Below are 26,543 nucleotides of genomic sequence, written 5' to 3' on the forward strand. Positions count from 1 at the left end.
GCCAAGTAGGAGCTTTCAGCATCTAGCTGTGTGCAGTAGAAGTTAACCGCAAGGTTAGCAAGACAGCTGCTGTTTAGGTCCTAAATGAGAGCAGTTCATGTGACGCATGTCCCCAAGAAGATAGGGACAGCAGCTGTTAACATCAAATTATACCGCAAAAGATATACTGACAATTAGAAGAGGCAATCAACTTAGGGGAAGAGCTTAAACCATCAAAGCACTGCTGAAATTTCACAAGCGATAATGCAACTGATGAGGTTGTATATGACCAATAATCGGCAAAGAACCAATCCATTCACATTTTTAACTGTTCTGTACACTGTACAGCCAAAAAAAAGAATTACGCTTCCAAAAATGTGAGAGAAAAAATACAACGGGGAGACTTGGGTAGGGTATGAAGAGAGACATGCCATATCATACGGTAATTGGTTCTTGAACTCTGACATATACACTAATATGAAGGAAGTGCTCAGGATTCATCAAGTTGTTTACCACCCATGCAAAGGGAATCTCCAACTTTGGTTCAATTCCTTGAATGCGAATGAGCTTTACATCAGCCGTCTCTGATAGAGAGCAGGAATCCTGACATTCACGCACTGATTCTCCTGTATCTTCTGGACTTCTTGCACTGCCTGTGTCGCTTGCCTCTTCTAATGCTGATCCCTCTCCATCCTCCACTTGAGGCAAAGACATGCTATCATTAGGCAAAGATTTGTCAGGAAAAAGCTCTGGAAGAAGGGCTTTGACAGCATCGCCCAATGTGAAGCATTTCCCTGCAGTCACAGATGTGCATAGCAAGTGCTTATTTGCCATGACCAAAGTTGTTATCATAATAATGAACAAGAAGGAACAATTTTGAATAGACAACATGTCCTCCTAGTTTAACGGGTAATTAATTACTAATATATTATAGTGTGTGCGCTAAGTTTCTCATTGTTACATATGACTCAAAATGGAAGGGATGTTGAATACAGGGATGTTTGAACATGATGTGGCTAGGCATAATTTTGTTAGTGTGGTCCTTATAGACTATAGTGAACATATTCTGGAGCGCTGCAACTAAGACTGTCCACCTCCGCCACCTAAAAAAATATAGGCGACCACTATCCTTGTATTAGCAATAGCCATCAATGGTGTTTTGAGCAATATAATATGGCTACTCCATAGCATTGCCAGAACAGCATACCGGCTTATTAACCAATTCTTTTAAGTTATTTGCCTGAAGGATGTTGAGCAAGTAGCAACAGCCAAAACTAAGCTGTTAACAGGGAAAATCAGGCATGGAAAACTAGTTTATGCTTAATCTTAAGACTTAATACCACATCACAATTTTCAGGAATCAAAATCACAAGATGAAAGACATCAAAAGCAAAAGTTTCTTATGGAAAACTTGCACGCATGTTCAGCCCCAAAATCAAGACAAAGGAATCATGACAGATTGAACAAACTAACCTCCAATTACCCAAGTTATAACCTTCTAGAGTTCTCTCTAAAACCATACCATCCATGGGCAGTGTTAGAAGGTTTAAAGGTATCCATGGGTAATGATTCGCAAGATGAAGTTAAGAGCTCACTTGCCAGCTTTGAGTAGACCTAGGAATGAATATCTTTGATGTTAAAGCAAGAATTCTTATTACCATTGTCATGAATCTCAACCGGGCGGTTTATATAAGACACTTTATCCCAATTATCAACCAGAGGCGCGTCTTCCACATCATCAAAATCTTCATTGACACGTCGAACATACAACCTAACAGGAATTCTACCTGCCAGAGCACAGAATTGAAGGTGAAGGATGCAAATGACCAAAAAATGTGTAAAAACAGATATGAGTTACTTTCTATCCTCCTCCCTGCAAATCAAGTAAAGGACCATATCTCAAACCAGAATGAAGCATGTTTTTGTTCCTCTATTTTATCAGTTGCAATATGGACCCCATACCAGCCTGATTTCAGATAAATGGCATCACAGGAGAAGCTAGCACTTAGACATAGCAAACATCAACTAACCAAACCTAATGGTGAAACCTGAAATTGAAAAATTAGCATATGTCCATCTAGATTACCAGCAAGTTCTGAAGAAAAGCATAGTATGGTGATCTATAAATACAAGCTAAAGCATGTGAAATGAAATATCTGAAAAACTAAGGGAGGCAGGGAAATGCCATGCACTATTTTGATTACATACATGTCATGTATACCCAACCTGAACATGCTCAAATCTTCTCACCTGCTTTAATTGTTGCACTAGCTTCTGCATCAGCAGCACTTTGCCGATATTTTAAAGAGGATGTGTTCAACTTTATTGAAAAGTCATCTCCACCTAAGCCAAGTTTCAGCTTTGATGAAACCCGGATATAGGCTTCCAAGTTACCTGACCATGATTTATTGATGGAATCAGATTGCTTTCAGAAGAAAATGTAATTTAACAAATTAACAAGTTCAGAAGTAGAGTAGTTCCCACTTCATCAAGTAGCTAGTGATTTTTCATTATCCTACGATCTAAATAAGACACGCAAAAATATCAGAATAAAGCTCTTGCACTTCTTCTACAACAGCCAAAGTATTAGTTCCTTTTCAATTAAAAGCTGTAAAAGAAATGATATCTATCTATCTACTGATATTTATGCCTAACATAAAGGAAATCCAACTGATTTAGTATATAAAGCGAAACAAATAGGATAACTACAAGAAACTTATAATTTTAAGATAATCGGGCCACTTTCGTGTCACGATGCCATAACACTAGCATCTAAAACTCCAGAAAGAAAAGACAGATATAACAGTTTAAATCTTATACACAATACAACTATCATGCAACCCTACAACAAAACATTTGAAAACAAAGCAATGAAAAGGAATGGAAATAATCAACTTCCTCTCCAACATCAATAGTGAATAATCAACCGTACAATGGACAATTCAAAAGAGGACACTCAGAATCTATAATTATCATCTGAAAGTAACCAACAGATCCGAATTTCAATATTACATGTTATCTTGCGCCAATTTAAGCTTTGAATCTTTTCCGTCCCATTGGCTTTCATGAAGATCAATTTGTAAATTTCAAGGCCTAACATTCCTAACATATATCTCGTGATAGAAGTCTCAGTCAACCTCAAAGGGAAGGGAAAAGCAAAAAAGCACTGGGTAATTTCACGTGATTCAGGTATGCAACCAGATTAGATATGTGCCACCTCCCACCCACCTTTGGGGGCACCCAAGAAAAAGGAAAAAAATTATTAAAATCACGATCCTCATCCTGACCTGTGCTTTTGCTCCACATTGTTATCAAGTATAGTGTAATCATGTTAAAACAGAATGCAAAGGTGTGAAACAAGAACTCAGGAAGCAAGAAAGCTAATGGTGTGGTACAATACCATTAAGGACAGAGCGCCAAAGTTCTGACTGATCAGATTGCGACATATTCATCACATTTTTGCAGTTACCATTGACTATGTACGCTGCCTGCAGAAGATTCAGGAACCCTCTAGATTTAGGTTGGCACAAAATGCTTGAAACTTAAAGAGTTGTTATGAAAATAAAAAATCATTTGGAAAGCAATAAGAAATTAAGAAGTATACTAACCAGACTAACTTAGGTTCCAGAATACATTTTTTATCCAATGCAGATATCTTCCCTTTTTTCTGACATTCTTGTGTGTTTTGGAGGATATCTCCAAGATCATTCCAGAAGTGCCAGACAATCATTAATTAAATATTAGAGGGAATCTAATTGAAATTATTTTGTTCTACTATTACTTGGATGTAAGGCACAAATATAATTTTTTGCTGTCATGCCCATTCATTTCCTATTTTTATGGATAGAGGACCACATTTTCCATTCTATTCATCAAATTTCCAATTTTTCTACTACATTAAATGCGACAATGTTATGAAAGTTGAAATCATGTTCAATCCACCAGAATTACTAAAGTACATTTAATGAAACTCAACAAAGAAGGTATGTAACTGCAAATATAGCCATGGAAGGAAATGTGGTTCAACCTATATGAAGAGGAAAATTGTGTGGCTCCACAATAACAAAACAAAGACAATAAACAATCCATGATAAAATGAAAGAAAAAAGGATGAATAATATGTAAACCAACTGAAAGCTAGAATGACAAATTTTCTATTAAATTCTCTAGGAAAAATATGAACATCATAGAAACAGCTAAAGAGATACTATACCTAACCTCTTTCAATGAATTAATAAAGCTCCATTTTACACTATCTTCACCTTCACATGGAGTTAGAATATTTCCTGGATATCCTCTAAAATGTACCTGCAACAGCATAAGGAAAATTATTGCAAAACCAAATTCTACAGAATAAGTAAGTAGCTTAAATCTTTCTGCAATTGCAACATGCCAAGCTGACCCCAAGTTGTTATATGACAACCCAACAAAATTACTTACCCATTTGGTTCACATTAGGCAATGGCAACAACTATGACCCCTCAATAATAATGGATTTACGTGGGATTCCTTTTGCTGAAAACTGATGTTTGGGAGTATTTGTATCGGTATAGGAATCAGCATATTTAAGGTTTTTCTTTTTTTTGGGTTTTTTTTTTGTTGTTTTGTTGGGGGGGGGGGGGGGGGGGTGTTATCGCCTCAATGGCTCTGTTCTCTGTTGAAACCTTCTGTTATAGTCCCGCTAGTCATCAGCCCTTCATCAAATGCTTGTGATGGACTAATTTCCACAACATCAATTGCTCTACCTCAAATCTCCATAACCTCCAGATCTCCATCCAATTTTCCCCTTTGATTTGATGTTTCAACAAAATCAACAAATACCCAACAAAAATGGTTCAAAACCACCTCCAACTCATGGCAGATTCGCGGCTTTTCCAAATAAATCAAGAACAGAATCCATGCATGGCAACACTACCTGGTTACCAAATTCTCTGAATCTACCAAAATTCGAGTTTAAATCACAAAGAAAAAAAGTCCCACCATGGCAGCACCCATATTCTATAGTCAGGATGTTGAATTGAGAGAAGAGAGAGCTCCATAAAGGGTGGAGCAAGAAGGGAAGAGAGCAAACAGGAAAGAAGAAAATGTAGATGGAGAAGACAGAGAATGATGAAGGCTTGCGGTCTTTTGTGCTTTTGCCTTTACTTTTTTTATTAAAAATAAAGTGCTTAAAATTATGGAATCCAAATGAAAGTGTCCAATTTGGTCGGTAATGGCCATTGACCACTTTTGGCTCTTCCATAGTGATAGAGTCATACCTATAGGTGTCAACCGACCATCATGTAAGGGATTTGAGACATCAAAACCCATTCCATAGTGGCGATTCCCCCAAACCAAATGGGTGGTAAGAATACGTTCACGCATTCTGCAGTATTAGATATTAAGCCACTTCGACAACTTATGTGGCTAAACAAGGAGATGTATCTAGCAGCATTTTTATCATTTTAATGCAACTATCTTGCTTTTCTTCATATAAAAAACGACATACGCTATATGCTTTAAAAGGATAGCATAATAGCACAAGATTGAAAACTTTACACAAGTATTTTTAATGCAACAATAATAAAGCAACAAACTAATTCATAGCAAAAAGTAGTCAAATCTTCTCCTTTGACATTTCAGAAGAGTCTAAAAGAGCAGAAAACCCTTCTGACCACAAAATTTATTTGGCAATAAAATTGAATATGTAAGTTATCTGTCTGATGTAAGCAAATTAATAAACTCCAAAGTATGAAAATAAAGTATAACCAATGGTATAAACGTCTATAAGATTTCAGAGAAATACAAATGGCAAACATATACCGTGAGATTCCAGGGCCTTTCCGGTTCTGCACAAAGAAGGTCATAAAGTACTCCTGTGGGAATATACCTGAAAAAAGCATGAAAATTTCAGTTAAGAGAAATGAAAGATAAGCAGATACCTTCAAGAAAACTTATACAATTAAGCAAAAAGTTTTTGTGCCAATGTGCATGAAACAGTGATCGTCCCAAATAACAGCTACCAAGAATATGCATTCTTTAGTCAATATAATGTTGATAAGCAAAAGTTACGCTATGGTGACATGAGAAGTCCAGTGCTGGACAGAAAACTTTAAATAAAACAATAAAAATAGTCTATGTCATACAAAACAACATTTCCAATTGAGAAAAAACAGTAGCAAATAACAAAATTACTCTTTTTCTTTTTCCATAACCATGCACTCAAGTGTGAAAGAGCTTTGGTAGAAGTTTTAATCAAGAGAAAGTGACAGTAATTGAGTTCAAATTGTAAAATATTCCTCATTTACTAGATTTTTTTATTCTTCTTCATTCTGAATTTCTTACGCACCACCCCGATTGTGCAACATACTGCAGGAAACAGAATGCATCACCATGGGTAGGCATCAATTCCGGAGTCTCCTGCTCATCACCATGGTCTAACAGGTAGTGTAGACCATAGCCCAATAGGTTAAGTAGCATGCAAGTATAATTTATGGAAAGAGAAAATGGTAATGAACGGTAATATTAGGTATGCTATTGAGAGGTGACACAAAGTGCCAAATAAAGCAATGAAAGAAGCACGCTTTTATATATATCCTTCAAGGCCAATAAGTATAATTTTTTATCAAGTGACTTACTCGTGGTATGGTACATGTTACTTGCAAATCAGCATATTTACATTGACTGATGTTTCAAAAGAATACAATTATGATAATATTATCCATGCTACTAGAAATGAAGCCATCTACTAAAACTTGTTCACGTAAAGCACATTATACCATTTGAGAGGCAATCCTTGGTACTCAAACCAGACAGTGTCAGAACCAGGAGGAAGCGTACTGCTGAAGAAAGGTTTAATTTGTGGCACCAAGAGAGGCAGATATCCTATGCGAGGAGCCAAAATCTGAAACAGAGAAACTGGATCTGTTACTTCATCAGGAAAACCAAATCATCTTACAAAGCCAAAGGTTTACTAATAGGTGCTACGCCTGAGCAGGATTCTCAAACCAAAACAGCAAATGCTACTGGGATGCAGTAAAAGAAATTAAGCAGAAGTCTTATAAGATTGGCTACATCTAACCAAATCTCATTATCATCTCCAAGCGAAATACTCCACTGTTCAAGTAATTGGTGTTACCCAGTACAAACTCTTGAATTGGCACAGAAACATCAAAATTAGAGCCATCATAGTTCTCATCTTCGGCAAGCCATGCAGAATTTTAAAGTCAAAGACTAATAACAGGAAGTATTATTCTTTTAAAGAAGAAGTGGGGTTGCAAGGAGTTTGGCAGCCAACTATATTTACGATTAGCAATGAATAAAATTTCATCAGGGGTCCTTCATACACAAACTGTGAATACATAAACATCACTCCCTTAAGAGTTCAGCACAAAAGACATTGTCTTGACAAATCTCAAGGAAGAGACAAGGGAAAAGTCTAAAAACATGGTCCGAGGTAAGAGTCTCCTATCAAACTACTGCAGCTTGTTCCCAGTGCGTCAATTTACTGTAGCTGCCGCCCAGCTAAGAGTTCATACTACGGAGAATGTCTGAGTATATCGTCACATTTACACTCACACTAAGAGTATTAGCCACTCACGCAAGCTACAAGCTTAGTAGATACTATCTCACATCCGTTACGGTCCAATGAAAGCTTAAAACTTGTTCCTAGCACTGATAAAAATATCATCCCTTCATTTTAGTATCTAAAAATTCTTCCTTTAGAAAAGCATCCCTAAGAAATCCAGTTGGGCATAAACGCAGATCGACGCATTTATCAGATAAGAATATTCTCAAACTCTATACATTCTTGTTGCTGGAAAATACACTGTAGCTATTCTACATGCTAGTCATCAATGGCACGCTTTAGCGCAATGAAAACCCATCAATACCAGGTTGCCATTAAGCTCAATACAACGATCAATACTAATTAAGAGATCAATCATGAATACTCTTGTAGTATTACAGTCTATAAAAAAGAAAAGTCTAGGAGACAATCATAACCCCGAAAAAGCAAGGAAAGAAAAAACGCTCAACAAAATAAAGAAAAGATCAAAAAAGAAGGGAAAATATAAAAATTGCAATAAATGGGGAAAGGTACCAGGGCAGGGGAAGGGGGAGGAAGAGTGGTGACTTCAGATTCATGAAGATGGATTTGAAGAGGGATGGCTCCTTCCCATACGTATTTCTGGGCTTCTGTTGCCGTTTTACTTCCCATTGACTGATTCACTGCACAATTCTTCTTCTTCCTTCTTCTTTTCCTTCCACAATTACTCCTCTGACCTCTCTCTCTTTTTTCTGTCGAGTCTCAGGGGGGGTTTAAACCAGCTGCTCTTTCATCAGTTTCGTGATGCCCGGGTTAAACCCCAAAGTTGTCAAACACAAATAATCAAAGACTCGGACTAGTCAAGGAGTCGAGTCTCATCCCACGTTTCTAAGTTCGCACAGTGGATCCTTATTTTTTAGGACCACCGGTAAGGGCATGCCCCCGTATTTTAGGTGTATAGCGGCTCTCTTTTTTTTTTTTTTTGACAGAGTGAGTATTCGGGTCAATCTTTACGGAGTTCCGACTAATTCCACTTCGGCCCGGAGAGGAGGCCCCACTCCACTCGAGCACGGTGACAAGGGGGCTCGAACCCTGGTTGCCCAGGAAGGTCCACCATACCCTAAAGAGGGGGAGCGGACCATTCGAGCTGACCCTTGGGAGCATATAGCGGCTCTCATATATTGCTCATTAATACGGTACAGCATTCCAACACTGTACTCGCACACGATAATGGGATTCAAACACATGAGCATATGGTAGTAATATTCAAACACATGAGGACACGTCTCTTGAGACTATCGATCGCTTAGACCGCTTACAAAAATTCTTACAAATTACCATTCGACAATAGAATTCAAACACACGAGCATGCGAGGGTGTGCTCCAAAACTACAGGTGCTTATAAGATTTCTTATAAATCACCCATCAATATAGTTCTGATATCAACAGCTAATTCAAACACGTGACCCCATTTTCGAAAATATAATCCGTTCTTATCCATTAAATCAACTTGTATTGATATAGATCTTTATTTTCCATAAACATCCTTTTTCCCTAGTACTTACTATATTGTTATTTTGAATAACTATCTCGACTAGTTTTTTTGCTTCCACTTTAATGGTATCTCGACTAGCTTATTGAGCATTAGGAGACCTAAATTTTATTCTCCACAATTTCTTTTCTCCATTTTCAAATTTGCCCTCTCAATCAATCACTACTTACAGACTCAAAGTTCCTCATATTTTAATGCTACATCAATTTTCAATAACATCATCACAATTACCCTTCTCATATCAAATTAAATACCACGGCAATTGATTTGTGATCGACAACGTTTTCGTAACCTTACAAATATTACCATATTTTGAACACAATCTTGCAATAAAAAATCAATTAACTAGGATAAGCCTCGAGGTATATTTAAAATCTTAGGGAAAAAGGGAATGTACAAACTAATACTACTATTACTTATTGAGTGGTGTGTGTGTCATGTAATGTAGTGCAAATTCTTCATCCACTTCTTGTGATGAAGTGTTTTCTTAAATGCACCCCTTGTAGTTTAAAAATATTTACTTACACCTCTTGTACTTTGAATATAAGCGGAAAACATGTAGAAACAAACTTCACTGCTGGAGATTTCATTATACATAATGCAACAAATTATTTGATTCTAACTATGTGAGGTCTTAATAACACTTTTCTTTTACAAATAGTGCAACTAATTATTTGATTCTAACATTTTTCATCACCCTTGGTTCTCTCGTCATCTTGGGGGTATTTTCAAAAAAAAAAATGTTTCTAAAATTTAACATTACTCGAATTTGGCATATTTAGTAGTTCGTCTAGCAGAGTGCGGTCTGCAGATTCTGTCCGTAATTTGATTAGGATTAAAAAATAACAATAAAAACTTCAATATAAAAGAGAAAACAACAAAAATTTTAGACCCAAAAAAAAAAAAATCGCTCCTAAAATGGCAAAAAGCCCAAAATCCATTAGCTAATGAAAGCAAAAATCGGAAGCAAAGGTCGCAAGTAGCAAGTCTCCATCATCCTCCTCAGTCCGTCCTTCCTCGGCCATCTTTGTCAGCTACCAGAAGGAAAGCCTCTTCAAGCACCAAATTTACACGCACAACACACACTGACTCTATCTATCGCTCTCTCCCTCTCTCTCTCTGTAGTTGTAGCATTTCCATCACCCCCAGAAAGCTCCCTTAGCTCACAATCCACAGCCCTCTGCCCCTTCCCCACCCATCCCAACCCTAGAGTGCCCCAGACAAATAAGCACAAGGATTGGAACCCAGAAGTTTGATTCTTTTTTTGCCGCTTCAAATGTGAAAATTATCAAGAACCCACATCAGAAATCACGGAAATGATGTTAGGGGCCGTCCAATTTGGAGTATTGGCGGCCTGTATAGTACTCTTTGTACCCATGGGAATGGCGGGTTGGCACTTGAGTCGCAACAAAATGCTGTTTTTTAGCGGTGCCCTTTTCATTACTCTTGCGGTAGGCGTTCATCTAACCCCTTATTTTCCTTCTTTTTCCGCTTTTATTCCATCATCATCGTCTTTGCCTTCATCACCAACTGTTGTAGCTTCTTCTGTAAATCGTGATTCTTGCATTTCCTCTTTACACGAAATTGAATTTCATAATCAAGATTCTAGAAATAATGACAGTACTAGTGAAAAGAAGTCTTGGAAATGGGTAGATTCTAATAAGGGTGTAGTGGATTGTGAGTTTCAGAAGTTGAGTAAATCTGATGCTTCTGATTTGTTAAACGGGTCGTGGGTCGTTGTTGCTGGTGATTCACAGGCGAGGTTGATGGTGGTTTCTTTGTTAGAATTATTAATGGGATTGGACGAGATAGAAAGGGTTAGAGGGGATTTGTTCAAGAGGCATAGTGATTACCACACGACTGTGGACGTGATCGGGATGAAGTTGGATTTTATCTGGGCGCCATATGTTAGTAACTTGACGGATTTGATGGTTGAATTTAGGGAGAAAAGGTACCATCCAGATGTTTTTGTGATTGGGTCAGGGTTGTGGGACATGTTACACGTGAATAATGCAACTGATTATGGTGTTTCAGTGAGCAGGTTGAAGGATTCGTTGATGCCACTTTTACCTGTTACTCCAGAATTTGAATTTGAGGATAGGCCGGTAGTAGTTCGCTCACCTCTTATGTTTTGGCTCGGGATGCCAACATTGATAAACTCGATTTTGAATACAGAGGAGAAAAGAGCGAAGATGACTGATGCAATGTGGTATGCTTATGATGAGCAGATTTACAAAAGTAAGCTAGTGCGGAATTTTGGAGGACCTCTTTTCTTATTGGATATTCACTATTTGAGTAGCAGATGTGGAAGGACATGTACAGTAGATGGGATGCATTATGATGGAATTGTTTATGAAGCTGCTGTACATATCATGTTGAACGCGTTGCTCATTGAGTCCCAACAGAGGTTGTCGTGATGCAATTTTGGTTTAGTTAGTTAATTAAGGAAACCAGAAGCATGGAGGAGCAAAATCATTCTTCCATGAGTTTCAGCTCTAGTTGCTTCAATGTTGCATGTATGATTCTTTCAAGCCCACTTCCCTTGATATGGGAAGTTTTGTATTAGTTGTTGGTTTATAGGTTCATTTTTGCCCCCCTTGATAATTTGTATCCATACAGACACTTACAAAACTTGTATTTCATAGTCAAGGAAGCCACTCCTGTATCTCATTCAATTTTGATGTGAAGAGATACAATGATCTGAATTGATGTTTTTCCACATTAGTTATGAATGTTTCTGATACATACTTGTCAATTTTAAGAATTTGATGTAGATGCTTTGTTAAATTACTTCATTTGATTCTTGAGTGGTAGTTCTGAATATGAATTTTGGGATGGTGTAACGTCCTCTGTTGAGAAGAAAGCTACACTTATGCTTTCTGCCACGTAGTTAGGGTATCTAACTTTCTCATTCTCTATAGTTGGTAAGTTGACAATGATGATACTTCTTTTTTTTCTTACTTAGAGGATCAATATTGGTTCCCTACTTACCCCCGTGATGATTCGAACCTGTGACCTATCAGTTACGGGTGAAACATCTTAACTAGGCCATGCTTCGTTGTCAACAATGATGATACTTCTTTTTAAGCAAATATACGCCACGTTTTGTTTCATCCCTGCATATTTATGTGATTGACCAAGCAATGATCTAGGACTATAGGGTACGCCGCATGATTGTAGTTCAGTTCATAATGATATTGTAGAGCATATCCTTCCTGCCACAAGCTTGTTCTTCATCTGCATCTGAACTTAAGGCTACATGCTGTCTTTTATCTCTCCTGTAGTAAATAAAGAATTAATCAAACAGTTAACTCTTCTGCATAATGTGTATGGAATTAATCCTGCATACACCTGAGTTGTATTTTCATCATTCAAATTCTCTAATTAACAGATATTAGGAAACCATTGTTGGCAAGCATCTTCAGTTTACCACTTTACCTAAGCTGTTGCTGGGATTATCTTTGGTGCCTCTTGCTTGCTTGTGGTTGGTTCTATATTGAAACCTATTGTGACAGGTTTTGCTGTCAATTCTGTAGTCAATGGCTGCCACTGAATTATGTTAGGTAGAGCATCTATCTTGGATTTTCAAAAAACACAAGTGCTGAGCTTGAACCCACCTTTTTATGTCAATGCATCACTCACTTGTCCAGTGATATTCTGTAATTTGGCAGAGAAGTGACATTCTAAGAATAACCATTTGCAAATCCCCAGGAGTTTTATCTCCCTATTACCTTGGACCATGGATTGAAGGGTGATTTTGAAGATAGCTGCTTATGTATGGTGTTAACAGAATAAGTAAAAGATAATTGTGTCTATCAACAAAGAGAGAAAAATTTTTAAAATAAAAATAAAAAAGCATATCATTTGCTAGGATAGGAATGGTCCTTAATTTCTTATGGTAATTCATGATCATCCAGTTGATCTATTGAATAATGGACCAGATTCAGTGTAATAGAACTGATGTATAATCACTCTGTTGTATTTGGTTAGGTTTTAGGATTCAGTGGTCAGGAGAACTGAATATTTAGCTGAAGCAGATTGGCAAGTCGAAACCTTTTTCTATGGAATTTTAGAATTGGCAAGAAACTATAATGGTATCAAGCATTAGGTGCAAATACGATTGATGGAATAGTTAAATTATGAACCTATTATTTGTTTCTCATCAGCAGTAGAGAACTGATTATTTGATGAAGTTGTAAATGGATTGTTTGTGGACGTATTGATTCTGTCCTTGGACTTTAGAACATTGGATTAAAGCAGCAATAGGAAGTTCTTAGATACGCAAGAAGAAAGAAGGATAGGAGGAGGATAATATGTAGGACTACAAGGCAATACCATGTTAAAAGTCATGCCTCTAAATCTTGGCCTTGTTTGGCAAATGAGTTTAAAATTTTCCAGATTCTCAGTGAGGTGAGAACCATTAAACTTCTGTTAGGAGAAGACTGAGGTCTAGTTACTCCAATAATGCGTCAATGCCAGAAGGTCCTAATTAAGGGACCGATGGAGTATTGATCGGTAGAGATTTTGTTATCAGGGACAACCACCATCTGAAGGAAAAGGTCACTTTTTTTTCATGAACAAGCATCAAATTCTGGACTTCAACATGGAGCCTGTTTAGTTGGCATTCGTCGAGTTTCAGAAGGATGGCAATTTCACAAACTCAATTGTAACCTATTCTTCTTTTATCATTTTAACTTGTTAATTTTTGAACAGTTGAATGAATTAGCATAGAGCAACTTTGCCTTGATCTGCAGCGTGTCTTCATTACTTTTATCAGTTTATACTGTTTATATTCATTGGGCCTTGCACTTAGCAGCAACTGATAGACAAAATTCTCTTGCACTTTTTGCATGGCATGTTAAGAGAAGTCTTTTGAGGTTCATCGTTGATCTCGATACTGGCATATAGCTATCACAAAGTGAAGGCAAACAAATTTATAACTTCCACTTGGTGACAACAGTTTTTTTTTTTTTTTTTGCAAGTCTGTTGTGGAAGTGAAAATAGACTGCTACATAGACAGCTTGCTTGCTCTCTTCTCATTTTCAAGCTCCATGCGGTGCTCGAAAGGTGCCCTCCAATAAAAGTGAATACAAATTCTGTTGTACAACATATTTTGCCCTCAATGATGATCCAACACCATTTCCAAACCCCTAGCCTTGCCCCTTCCTCAAATTAAACCTCATTTCGGAAATGATACAGCAAAAAGAAAGAGCCACCAATACACCTCGTACTCCCTACCTTTGATTCAGGAGAGGGTCAGCAATAACAATATTATCTTTTCATTTCAGACAGGTTCTACTTTCAATAATCAAACTGCTTTCCTTCAAACGTCTGCCCATAATTCCAGTCCTTTGGAGCGACACTGTAAGATGCAAGGGTCACTCCATCACCATTGGTAAGCTCAAATGAGAGAGGTTGATTCTTCAAATCAGCATTTATGTGCCAATTCTGCCCCCAGTTCCTGCCCATTGGAAGCCATCCGGTTCTTGAGCCTTTGATTTTCACAGCAACTATGTCTCCAGCACCTGCAACATTGCTGATTAACACTGATAGAAATATTCCAGCACCATTAACTGCAAAACGAACCCCTCCTTCCTTTCTACATTTGACCCTGTTCAAGTAAGAAGAAAAAATAAGCATATGACTAAAAAAATCTTATCAAGAAACCTCTATCTCGTTATAGTTTTATATAAAGGATTTATAGTCATAGAGGATGTTTTTACATTTTTTAACTAACACACTCTCTCCCGTTTCTTTTTGCCAAGCACCTCTTATAAGTAGAAGTATGGTACCATAACTACCAGATACAAGATGTGCCATGGTCAACAGGATAAACAAAACCCCCAAAAAAAGAAAAGAAAAAAAAAAAAAGAGGAATCCTTTGCAGCCAGTCATGTTTGTACTTTTACCTTTGCATTTATATTACAACAAGCATAAAAAACTTGGCAAATTAATCAACACCACACCATGTGACAAATTGCTTCTTGGTGCAAAAAGTATGTTGATAAGAGGGCCTAAAAAAGATTTTCACAGCTGACAACTTCAAGAAACAGCAAGGTGTTGAAATGAAGCTTCAATCATATCTGGACCATACTTCTTCTATAATACAACTTTTACCAATACTACAGCACACTTATACCTTCCAAGTCTCAATTCTCCTCTGCTACCTTAGTTAACCTCCCAACACTCCCAAATCATATCTGGGCACACTTTTCAGGTATCGTGTCCAGATTACCTACTTTCAAGAACTTATTTAAGTTTTTTTAAGAGCTAAATTTCTGCATATTCAAAAGAATAATTCGAACTAGTGAAAAAAAATCTCAACTAATTTCTCCAGACGTTTCAGAACAGAGACTACAAAGAATTCATTAAGCCCAAAGTAGTTTTCTAATAAGTCCTGTATCTCTCAGACTCACCAGAGACTACAAAGGCTTCTATATTCAAGATTAAAGAGATTCTACAAGAAGCAACTTGAAGCCCTCTAAGTAATCATATTTCACTTACCGTATTCATATCAAAAATTTTATGCCATGGACATATTGAAAAATCTCAGAAGTTTCAGATGATATATCATCTTCCGTTGACTTTCAAGTTTCTCAAGTCTTTCTCGTGAGTTATTAGCCTACAATTTTTAACACCCATAATTTCAAAAAATCAGTCCAATTGTTTCAACATACTCCATGTACTAATTCAACAGGCAATAGCTACAATAATCTTTTCTGATATCCTGAGTTTATAATGATTACCCAGAAATTTTTAGTCTTTCAGCATTAAAGGATGTTTAGAGTTTGCACTGAATAAAATTTGACTCCAAATTTCATACTTTCTGTAGTTCAATCACCTTATTACATGCTAAATAAGATCTTTACATCTTTAGTTCCTTTGGCATCCTGTCAAATTACAACTCTAATCACAAAAATCATTCTATTTCACCTTGTTGAAGCAAACTTTCTAAGGCTTTCTGCTGCATACATCAGATAGCTACACTAGTCAGTCACCGGTCCCACATCCATTCTCCATTGTAAAGATGATTGTGGTTTCACATTAACATTGGACCGGGATGGAATCTACATGTCACATCCCAAAACAACAAACGTAGACAAAATAGGTTATTCATTTGTTTGTGCCGTGTTAAGTTTTCTAGATTAAGAATATAAGTCACATATATTTCTAATTTTATGCTCCTGAAGACCCTAAAAAAAAAAAGCAATATGAAATAAAAACAAACCAACACTTTACCAACTATTTATAAAATTAAAAAAAATTGTTTACAGAATAGGCCTGAAAAAATAGATGCAGCTGCAAATATACCATTACACGAGTAACTCTAGCTCAGACCAAAAAAAAACAGCAGGAAAGAAAAGGAGAATTCAGCTAAAGAATTAAGTACACAAACTCAATACCTGCGATACTGAATGGGCATATTGGAAGCTTTCCAAATGGCAATTTTCTCAAAAGCTTCAATGGGAAGCACAAAATGTGCATTAGGGAAATTACAATGTCCTCCACCATCAGCTTCAAACCCATAATTCGGAGCACAAAAGTTAGTCGCAGTAACAATAATGGAAGTCCCAGGAATACACCATCTCAGGTCCTCAACACACCTAACTTGAAAGCAAGCTCCACAGATCTGACCCTTTTCAAACAGGACTGTACTGAGTGCAGCTGTGGCTTTCCCGTATCCCATTTTCTCCAGGTCCCCATAACCACAAGCCCCACCAACCGGGTCTCCCGGTTCCGCGGCGGCGTAGTAGGTGGCTCTGGCGGATCTCCACTCTGTGTAGGAGGAGGGGGTGGAGGAAGAAGGGGAGTAGTGGTAATGGGAGCGGACTAGCTGGGGTAGTGAGGAGAGTAGCGTGAATGCTACTGTGACTGTGACTAGAGTTTGAAAGAGTAAAGTTGGTGGCATCTCTGTCTTGATCTTGCTGGGGTTGAGTGAAGGAGCGAAGCTATCGAAGACAATAATATTTGATTTGCTCTTTCAAGTTCCTATACCTAGTCGCAGATTGTTCTTGGGAGCTGTATTTTTCTGCTTTTATGTTCTCCTCTTTTCTTGAAATCTTAAACTAAAATAATTATGAGATCTTTACATATTATATTTGTTATTATTATTAGGTTAGTGATGAATTTGGTGTATTTTGTATTACTTTCTTATTATTTATTTAATTTTTTTTAAAAAGATGGAAAATGATGTTGTTTAATGCTTAGTTTGGGAGTTTAGGATATAAAAGAAAAGAAGGAAAAACTTAAGTTATGAGAGAAGAGAAGGAGAGAAGGGATTGTTATGTTGTTTGAGTGTTTTTGAGAATCAGGGGAATGATTTTAGATATGAAGTCATTAAATATTTGTTCGAGATCTTTTTAAGGACAAAATAGGCAATTTAAAAAAATTTGACAAGGTTTCTCAAGGTTTCTTTTCATTTTTGTCCAATTTGTTCAGTTGCAAAACTGGTTAATTATGCCATGAGAACCATTTTACTAGTACCAAACACCTGAAAATGATGGAAAATATTTTCAGCCCAATCAAACAGGCCCCAAAGCTTGTACATTTTCAACTGAATCCCTTGGCCTGACAGTCATCCAGTTAGTGAATTGATCGACTTTTAAGTCCCAAAAGTAAAGAACATTGGGCTTGACAAGTTTGTACGTAACTAGGGATGTTCTCCAATCCTTCTTGCACGAGTGCCCATTTCTTGATCGTCTAATAGTGCAAGTCAAACGATTTGATTAGTCTAGCGGTTTCTGGTTGATCTCTTTTATTGCAGCATTTGGAGATAACCCGTTATGCTCAAATAGAATCCATCACGGTGGTACGTAATCAGGGGTGCAAATGATTCGAGTCGAGTCGAGTTTTGATCTAATCAAATCGAATCTCCAGTTAATTTTATGAAGCTCGAACTCGAGTTCAACTTAAATTCGAGTCGAGCTCGAGTTTAAAAAATAAAAAAATAATTATTGTATTTTTAAAAATGAATAAAATAATAATTTTTTTAATAAATAATAAAATATTAGATATATATATGTAATTTTACTATTAAAATAAAATATATATATATATATAATCGAGTTCCAACGAATTTAATGTTTTTGAGTTCGAACTCGACTTAAACTCGATATTGATCGAGTTTGAGTCAAGCTCGTATTCGAGTCGCTCGTGATCGGCTACGAGTGACTCGATTCGTGAACGCCCCTGGTCTGTAGGTGGGGCATCACTTGAAACTACTAAACCTCAACCACAGACTTCAGTTGTGCTTGTTGATGGAAGGAAAGGTTTCCGAAAAGTCCAAAGGTCCAATAACTCCCCATTTCCTGCCGCTTGTTGAAACTGGGGGATCTTTAGACTAATCATGGGAATTCTCAAATTGACTAGGTCCATGAATATGTAGACAGAAGCTCCTTCCTACTAGGCCCATGAATATTTGGACCCATGCAATAATAGAAATCGCGTAGCAACGAGCAGCTGCCAGACTATCTGGAGAGCATGTGTGAAAATGCTGCAGCACTTCTTGTTTTGTTGAGAACCAGAGCCTATACATAAATATGTATGTTCTTATTTTGAAGAATTATCATAGAACTTTTTATGATATAATAAATGTATGTAAAATAAAAAGATAGTTAGAAAGATGAAAAGCGTGTTTGTAATACAATCAAAAAAATTACTTGCAAATAATTATGTTGTTGGAGTATTTTAATAAAATAATTAAATTCTCAATTAAATGTGCATGTTACAAAGAAAATAACCTAGTAAAATTTTCTGCAACTTATAGGTGTTTGAATGGTTTTGAATAAAGACTTATTATATGAAATTATGGCTTTTCAATTTCATTGAGATTTTTTATTTTACAATTCAAATTTGAATTGAATGGGTGTTGACTAAAGAATTATTATGTGAAATTATGAATTTTCAATTACAATAAGTTTTTGTAACCTACAAGACAAATTTCAATGTTTGTCTAACTTTTCTTCACCTATAAATATGCATAATTGAGATGGAAAAATACTACTACTGCAACTTATATCTTGTGAGTTTAAATTCACTATTTTCTATCTCATAGTTAGGCAAGAAAAAAGGTGTTCGTAGAGCTATACTCTTCTAGTTATGCAGTCTAGAGAGAGTGTCAGCTAGTGTGATTGGAGTGTTGTAGCATGGGGGTGACAAACTGAAAATTCTGCTGTACAGGAATTGATTTTTTCACAAAGACTTGAATCACCTTAAGGAAAGCAAGATATACATACCTCAACCCTTCACATTTATGTATTATTATATTATTATTGTTAATTTTTCCAAAACGGTATGATTTTGTTATTTAACATTTGTATTTTTATTCTGGTGGAACAACATATGTGTATTCAAACATATTTGTTTGTGAGCGTAATAATTGCATTGATCCCTAAGATATACTGAACCTCGTGAATATTGCTGTTAATCTCTTTCATATTGCTGTTAAGACCAAACAAATACGACAGGTAATTGCACAAGTGCATGCGTATAAAGAATGAACACATGAATTTACGTGATTAAGAAACTGCGTCATATGAACATGATCCACTTAGGTCAATTTCACCAATCACTTCACAAAAACGGGCATACTGTACATGGGACCCCAAAGTTCGGCAGGTGTAGCTCCCACCGCAATGAGCTTGACTTTTTATTTGCCGCAGATCCAATTAATAATGATTCATTTATGGATGCTCTTATCTGCAAAAGGTGTAAAAGTAGGGAAAATAAAGAAAATCAGACGCACGTGATTAGATATATGAAGGTTTTCTTTCATTAGATTGCTTCACTATTGTCCTCTATGCACATGATTATAGTTAAATCGATGGGTACTGTTTGTTTGGATAGAGTATTATTTAAAATAATTACTGTAGTACTTTTTATGATATAATTTATGTGAGATAAAAAGGTAGTTAAAAATATAAAAAGATGAATTGAAAAATATATTTATGATGCAAGCGAAATATTATTTGAGATAATTTGCTATCCAAACACTCTGATTGTATTATAGAATAGAATAAATGGAATCTTTTACTCTTTTTAATGTAATAAGATAAGATTATGCAAACCCCAAACAGGGGGAAATTTAGACCGCTGTTTATTTCCATCGGGTTGGACCATGAATTGGATTGTGATTTTTTGCAAAAGAATTTTACATGTTTTGTGAATATATTTTTTTATCTCACATACATTAAATCATTATAATACTTTTTTTTATAAAATTTTTAAAAATAACAATTCAAACGAGTTTGATCTTTTGCACGTGACTGCACCAAACACTTGATAGGTTGATTAATTTGAGCCCCAAAGTGTCTTAAATGGGCTGCACTTTAATCTAAAACATTCGCATCAATACTTATGTAAGACTGCTTGGGGGCTTATCTTAATAGCCCACATGAACAGTCACATGTAAAATGTGTAATCTTTGCATGGATTAGGCAGACGCGGTGACCTGTGCTAGCTTCTAAAGCTGTTATCTTTAGTAGAGATGGTATTTCCATTGATTAAACAAGCTCCTAACAAAATTTGACAAAAATAATTAGTTCCGTTTTCTCAGAAGTCTGTAAACAGACGGTAGTTTGTTTTAACGTGTAAGTGTAGCAAATCGCAATGTACCTAATGTGCTCAAATGATCGCGGACGATTTTTTTTTTTTTTTGGGTGCTTTCTTGATCTCCACTAGGAACCTAATTTGAGTAGCATGGTGAGTGGAAATCCACCTGCTGAAGAAAAATTGGAGAAAACATTTGTATTATCGTTGCTGTAGAATTGACAATGGATATATGGAAGAGCTCAAGAAGTGGAGAAAGATTCCAATATCTTTTGAATGATGCTAGTGGTAGAAGGTACAACTTGTGTTGTAAGCTCGATTTTTTAAGCAATGGAATACGCAAATATGGAACTGTTTTAGCTTTTCCTCTTCAAGAGCCCAACATTTTTAACATTTGTTAAATATACGCAAATATAAAGGAGGTCGAATATTTTCACTCATTTAACATTTGTGCCTAGACTTTAAAAGAAAATGAATAGATTTATGCGCCCAACAGAAATTGAATGTATGACGGAAAAGTGAACTAAACTATATTTGATATAGTATTTGAGTTGAGTTTGACGCGCCATAAGAACTAGATTCAAATTGGTTCACTAATTAATTAAATCAAATATAAAACATTCTTCTGGGTTTGGTGAACTTTCGAACTCAACTTGAATTTAGCTTGATAAGCCAAAATTTGATATCTTCATACAAAAATTTCAAAGCTACCCGAGTTTGATGTGAACTTAGTTTGACTAAAACTTGTTTAAGTTTAGCATAATAAATAAATAAGTTTTATACACCAAAGTGCACCGTTTGATTGGACTCTATTGTATCTCTAGTTTAGTTTAAATAATGATTAAAGAGATGAGTTGAATGCGACAGGAGAAAGAGTATAAGAAAAAGATTTTAGATTCAAATTCTCCACTTGCACTTAAAAAAAAAAAAAGGGTAAAAATATAAAGAAGAAAGTTTTCACTTTTCAACGTGGCTAAAAATATTGATGAAATGGGCCCTTAAATTTTCATTCTTTACGAGTTCTAAACTGGATTAAACCTGAAGACGTGGGTTCCGAAAATGTCCATTATTGGGAAATGAAAGGGATTTGCGAAATCATGGCCTGCGTGTACTTATTCGCTGCCTAGCAATTTGTGAAGTTATACACTAACATGTGAACGACATTAGACACGTCAAAAGCTATTTTGGATAGTGTTCCGGACAGTTCTTTCCCATAAACCCCAGTTTCAATTGACAAATCCACCGCCATGGCATTGATTATGAAATGAAAGGAAAACGAACACATGGTCTCAAAAAAAAAAAAAAATTAAAAAGAAACAACATTGTCATTACCTATATGATTTTTTTCGACACTAATAAAAAAACAGGATTGTAAATAGCAGGTATATAGATCTGATTAGATTAAAAGGGTAATCTGACATCTCTTTTGTTTATTGCATATGAGATTCAAATCCTCAATTTATAATTTAAAAAGAAATTTAATCCTTTTTTTTTTTTTTTGGTAGTCATTGTGCTAAAGCTTAGTGGTTGTCATTACCCGTGCGATGGGCAGAAGGAAAATGAGAGGATTAATGAAAAAGTCCAAGTGAGCTGCAAGAATAGTCAGAGCTATAGCAGTCTTCTTTCCATCAAGAATTCTATACGGAAGGAGCAGTTCTTTTTGGCTGGTACACCCACCCATGCACCTTTTCAACCTCAAATTAAGCGAAATAAGAGGGGGGAAAAGGGGCTAATCAAACATGTGTTTGTGGAAATACTAATTAAGTTGAGGTCTTTTTTTTTCTCCCTCTCCTTGCTAATTAAGAATAAAAAATTCAGCCAGTCCAAACTTTGCACGAGGGATCCAAATATTAAATACTATTTATAACTAATAATAAAAGGAGTCCCAAGTGTTGCTGCTAAACTAGATTCCTGTCCTATTTGTTGTGATTTGCTGTGGAGGTGGTGCCTAATCCACTTTTGTTGATACGAAATACAAGGTCCAAATTTCGCCTTCGGCAACCTAATGATCCGATGTACCTCTTTTAACTCATGGCGTCCGTTCAATTTCATTATGTTGTCTAATCTGATTTTTGCTTTCCATCCTATGCCAAATCGAGATTCATGTTGTGTCAAAAGCCTGCACCAAAAATTGATAGTGCTTAGGAAACCACTGAGGACTCCCCCTCAACCCACCGAAAATTCCAAAGCCTGGGAGACAGATTAGGTAGTTTTGATGAGGAAAATTATCCGAGGTTCGTGCTTGTACGTATCCACCAAAAGATCTTTGGCCTCTCATTTTATGGAGGAATTTATTGTGGCCGTTTAGTTTCCCTTTCATGGTTCCTTTCCTTTAGGGTTTTGTTCGGATAAATTGCACTTGCGTCCCCAGCAATTTATCACACAATTATGATTTATGTTTCCTAATTCGTAATGTTAAAATAATTTCCTCACATGTTTTTTCAACACACCTTTCAATTTTTTCCTAAGAAAAAAAGAGTAAAATGGGCTAAGAGATTCTCAACAAACCACAACGTAATTTTAAAATGAGAGTAAGGATGACTGATTAATGATTTGAATTTGGTACAAAAACCAAATGAATATGTATAGACAAAACCTGCAATAGATGTACGAGTAACACGAGATTTTCTTTTGAAAAGAAAAGAGCTTATCAACATCAAGACAGATATGAAATACTATTACAAACAACTAGATCCGGCAATTATGCCCAAAACCCAATAACCCACCCAACCCATCCACTAATTTGAGAGGTTGGGTTGGGTAAGTTGGGTATTGGGTCAATTTTGGGTTGGGTAATAAAAATTCACATATATTTTGAATGGTTTGGGTATTTGTGTTGGGCACCAATTACCCAACTTATGTTAATTGAATCAAGTGAATAATCAACACAATCTTAAAAGAGTGAATAGTTATTCAAAAGTATCAACTGTAGACTTTTTTTTTATTATTTTTGCTATAAACATCTTTTGTGATTATAACATAATTCGCCAAGCAAGTTAAAATTTTTTTACTTGGCCTATTTTTAATTCCTTGGTTACATACTTAATAGGGTATTACTTTAGATATGGAAAAGGGCAGATGTGTTAGAATAATTGCCAGATTCATCGTGACAATGTGAGTTCGAATGTGACTTTTTTTCATTTATATTATCGTCATCAAAATGTGCAGTATGAAGAATTTGAACATTATTAAATTCGAAATTAATTTTGAAACGTTAATGTCAACTTACAACTACTCGTGCCCTTGGTGCTTAATAACTACCACATAACTCATTCATGCTAAAAGATTTTTGTTTTTATAAACCGTATTTTCAATATGTAAAAACTACATAAATCCAAAATTACCATACTTTCTTTGTGAAAATATTAGCATAAAATCTTTTTTTGGGCGATTTGGATATTTGTGTTGGGCATCCACTTAAATTTTTTTTTTTTTACGTGAAAATATATTTGAGAGAATTTATGTATTAAAATCTATTAAATTAATATATTGGGTCATATTTGGGTCATGGGGTTGAGATGACCCAACCCAAAATTAATCCAATCTAAAGTTGGGCGGGTTGGGTGTAACCCATTTAAATGAAAACTCAATATTAACCCGCACAAAATCCGCCCAACCCGCCCAATTGCCAGGTATACAAACAACAAGCAACCTATTAACTTGTTACTAATGTTTTCAAATTTAGATTGGATCGATTGAACTACTAGAAATCGGCCAAGCATCCGGTTCGAATCTCCTCTAAAAATCGAATATAAAAAATTCGGCCAATTTTAATCAAAAATCAGATTCAACCGGACTACAATCTTGAAACTGAAAGAGGGAACTCTTACAATTGGACCAAACTAGGGGTATGCCATAAACAATTTCTTAGTATTTGAGAACTCGAACCTTCTAACCAACTCCTCTAGAGGGAGTTGGCCACCATATTAATTGTAGGGTAGGAGGTCAATGATTAAAACCTTACCTTCCATCAATGTGCCTCAATATGAGATTGTTCTAAATTTATACAGGTGTGTGATGCATCAGTCTGGTCTGATGGTGGTCCGGTCCCCGTCAGGTTCCTCCGATTCAGTTCCATAGAGTAGGTTCCTTCCTTAAGAGTAGGAGGAAGTTAGACTAGATTAAATGTGCTGTTTCGACAAAAAGGTTCTCACCACAATGCCACCTGTCAGTTCATGAAAGCCTTCAATATATCCGCTTTTTTTTACCAGAATAAAAGAAACAACCTCAACTTTCCCTTCCATTCAAAATCCAGGCAAGCAGAAATAAAAACTTTTGGCCACAAAAATTTCACATTCTTTAATCATCTCCCCAACAGTCCCTGCCATATGTTTGTGGTCCAGAAAGCCCTCATCCACGTCTAAAAAAAACTCTTCAAATTAGCCCTTTGCCTTTCCCCCTCTCTCTCTAAATAGCATTAATCAAGTACACGTGGAGGGCTCGAGAAATGAGGGGCGGCGAGTGGTGTTGACGTGGCGAAAAGTGCAAAAAGAAAGTTGAAAGTCACACCTGAGAAGGAAAGAGAGAGAAGAGGAGAAAGGGAAAGGGAGAGGTGGAGTGGACTAAATACTAATGGCCAACAAGAAATGTACTACTCTCCAACTTACTAGATGACATCTCATCATTATCTCATCCTCATCCCACAAAACAGACTACACCCACACTTTTTTTCTTTATTGTAATCCACAACTCTTGGCTTCCCAAATTTCTCTCCTTCTTTTTCTGGATTATTTTATTATTTATTTATTTATTTTTGTGATTCTATATTTTAGAGGATGCAGATATTTTGGGAATTTTTCCTAGTCACAAAAAAAATATCCATGTTCTTGATTATTGCAGCAAATATTTTGTGTGGGATTTTTTTTGTGTCCTCCTGCTCTTGGCTTGTGGACAGGTGGGGTTCACACTTCACACTGTACAACGTTTTGATTGTTTGGGGCTTGCACTTTGTCAAATGGGATGGGACGTGGGAATTTTTATTTTATTTTATTTTCTTCTGCTTTCCTCCTCCTCTCGACGTTCACTTTTCATTTTTCAAACAGAGTATGTCTACAGTACTAGTATTACCTTTTTTTTTTTTCCTCTCTCTCTCTCTCTCTCTCTCCCTATCAGCATCTGTCCAATTATGCATCAAGTTGCAATCTAATAGTATAAAGTTAAAGTACATCAGGTTTTGTGGTATTTTTCATGCTTATATATCTAATCTAGGTTTATATGCGGAAGAAATAAATTATACCAAAGGAAGCGATAGTCGGTGGTAAAGAAAGTAGCTTTTTTTGGTTAAGATGCTGTCAAATTAAGTTATTTACTTAAAGGGCTTTTCATGTCAATTAAAATAAGTTTTACTTTCCAATCATATGACGCGTTACATTTGTAATTGATTCGTTAGAATTGACTACTTAGGCGCCTTTGAAAAATGGTTTCAATTATAAAAACTTAATATGATTGGTCAACCTAATTTGAGCAAGAATATAATATTTAAGTACTACTATAGTGTCGCATTTACAAATGAATGATACGTATTTATTATGTGAGTCGGCCTTATTTGAATTGTGATTCTCTATAGAAGAGTTTTTATATTTTCTGTAAATATATTTTTAATCAACTTTTTATTTTATATATATTAATTTTTTCTATAAAAAATTTTAAAAATAATAATCCAAACGAGATGGATAAAATACGACCTGACCTTAAAGGAGAGTGAATTTTCACATTTTGACTATTCATTGAAAGGGAAAATACTCAATTTGATTACGAAAAACATACTCCACCTCAGAATTAATTGAAGGGGAAAAAAGGGAAAAGTAAAGAGAAAATGACAAACAAAGAGTAAATGAAGGCCCTGTTTGGCACTTGAGTTTTTTTTTCAAGTTTGTCTACTACAAATTTTTTAAAAATTTTAATTACAGTAACCTCAAGAAATTTTTTCAAGTTTTTAAA

General features: G+C 35.9%; 3 protein-coding genes across 3 annotated transcripts; 1 reads left to right on the plus strand and 2 right to left on the minus strand.

The window, feature by feature from the left end:
* Positions 1–241: 241 nt before the first annotated feature.
* LOC113778123 (autophagy protein 5) lies at positions 242–8,395 on the minus strand. The gene is made up of 8 exons (XM_027323403.1): positions 8,060–8,395; positions 6,738–6,862; positions 5,782–5,848; positions 4,198–4,287; positions 3,380–3,467; positions 2,230–2,373; positions 1,638–1,766; positions 242–773 (listed from the first exon to the last, which is right to left on the minus strand). Exons 1-8 carry the CDS (start codon positions 8,174–8,176, stop codon positions 415–417), a joined length of 1,119 nt encoding a protein of 372 aa, XP_027179204.1. The 5' UTR covers positions 8,177–8,395; the 3' UTR covers positions 242–414.
* A 1,610-nt stretch (positions 8,396–10,005) lies between these two features.
* Positions 10,006–11,803, plus strand: LOC113778205. Its single transcript, XM_027323523.1, has one exon. It carries the CDS (start codon positions 10,373–10,375, stop codon positions 11,471–11,473), a length of 1,101 nt encoding a protein of 366 aa, XP_027179324.1. The 5' UTR covers positions 10,006–10,372; the 3' UTR covers positions 11,474–11,803.
* A 2,158-nt stretch (positions 11,804–13,961) lies between these two features.
* On the minus strand, positions 13,962–17,092 carry LOC113777767 (expansin-A13). The gene is made up of 2 exons (XM_027322962.1): positions 16,460–17,092; positions 13,962–14,667 (listed from the first exon to the last, which is right to left on the minus strand). The coding sequence occupies exons 1-2, from the start codon at positions 16,963–16,965 to the stop codon at positions 14,358–14,360; spliced, it is 816 nt and encodes a 271-aa protein (XP_027178763.1). The 5' UTR covers positions 16,966–17,092; the 3' UTR covers positions 13,962–14,357.
* Positions 17,093–26,543: the final 9,451 nt, after the last annotated feature.

The sequence above is a fragment of the Coffea eugenioides genome, chromosome 7 (genome assembly GCF_003713205.1).
Source record: "Coffea eugenioides isolate CCC68of chromosome 7, Ceug_1.0, whole genome shotgun sequence".
Taxonomy (NCBI): Eukaryota; Viridiplantae; Streptophyta; class Magnoliopsida; order Gentianales; family Rubiaceae; genus Coffea; species Coffea eugenioides.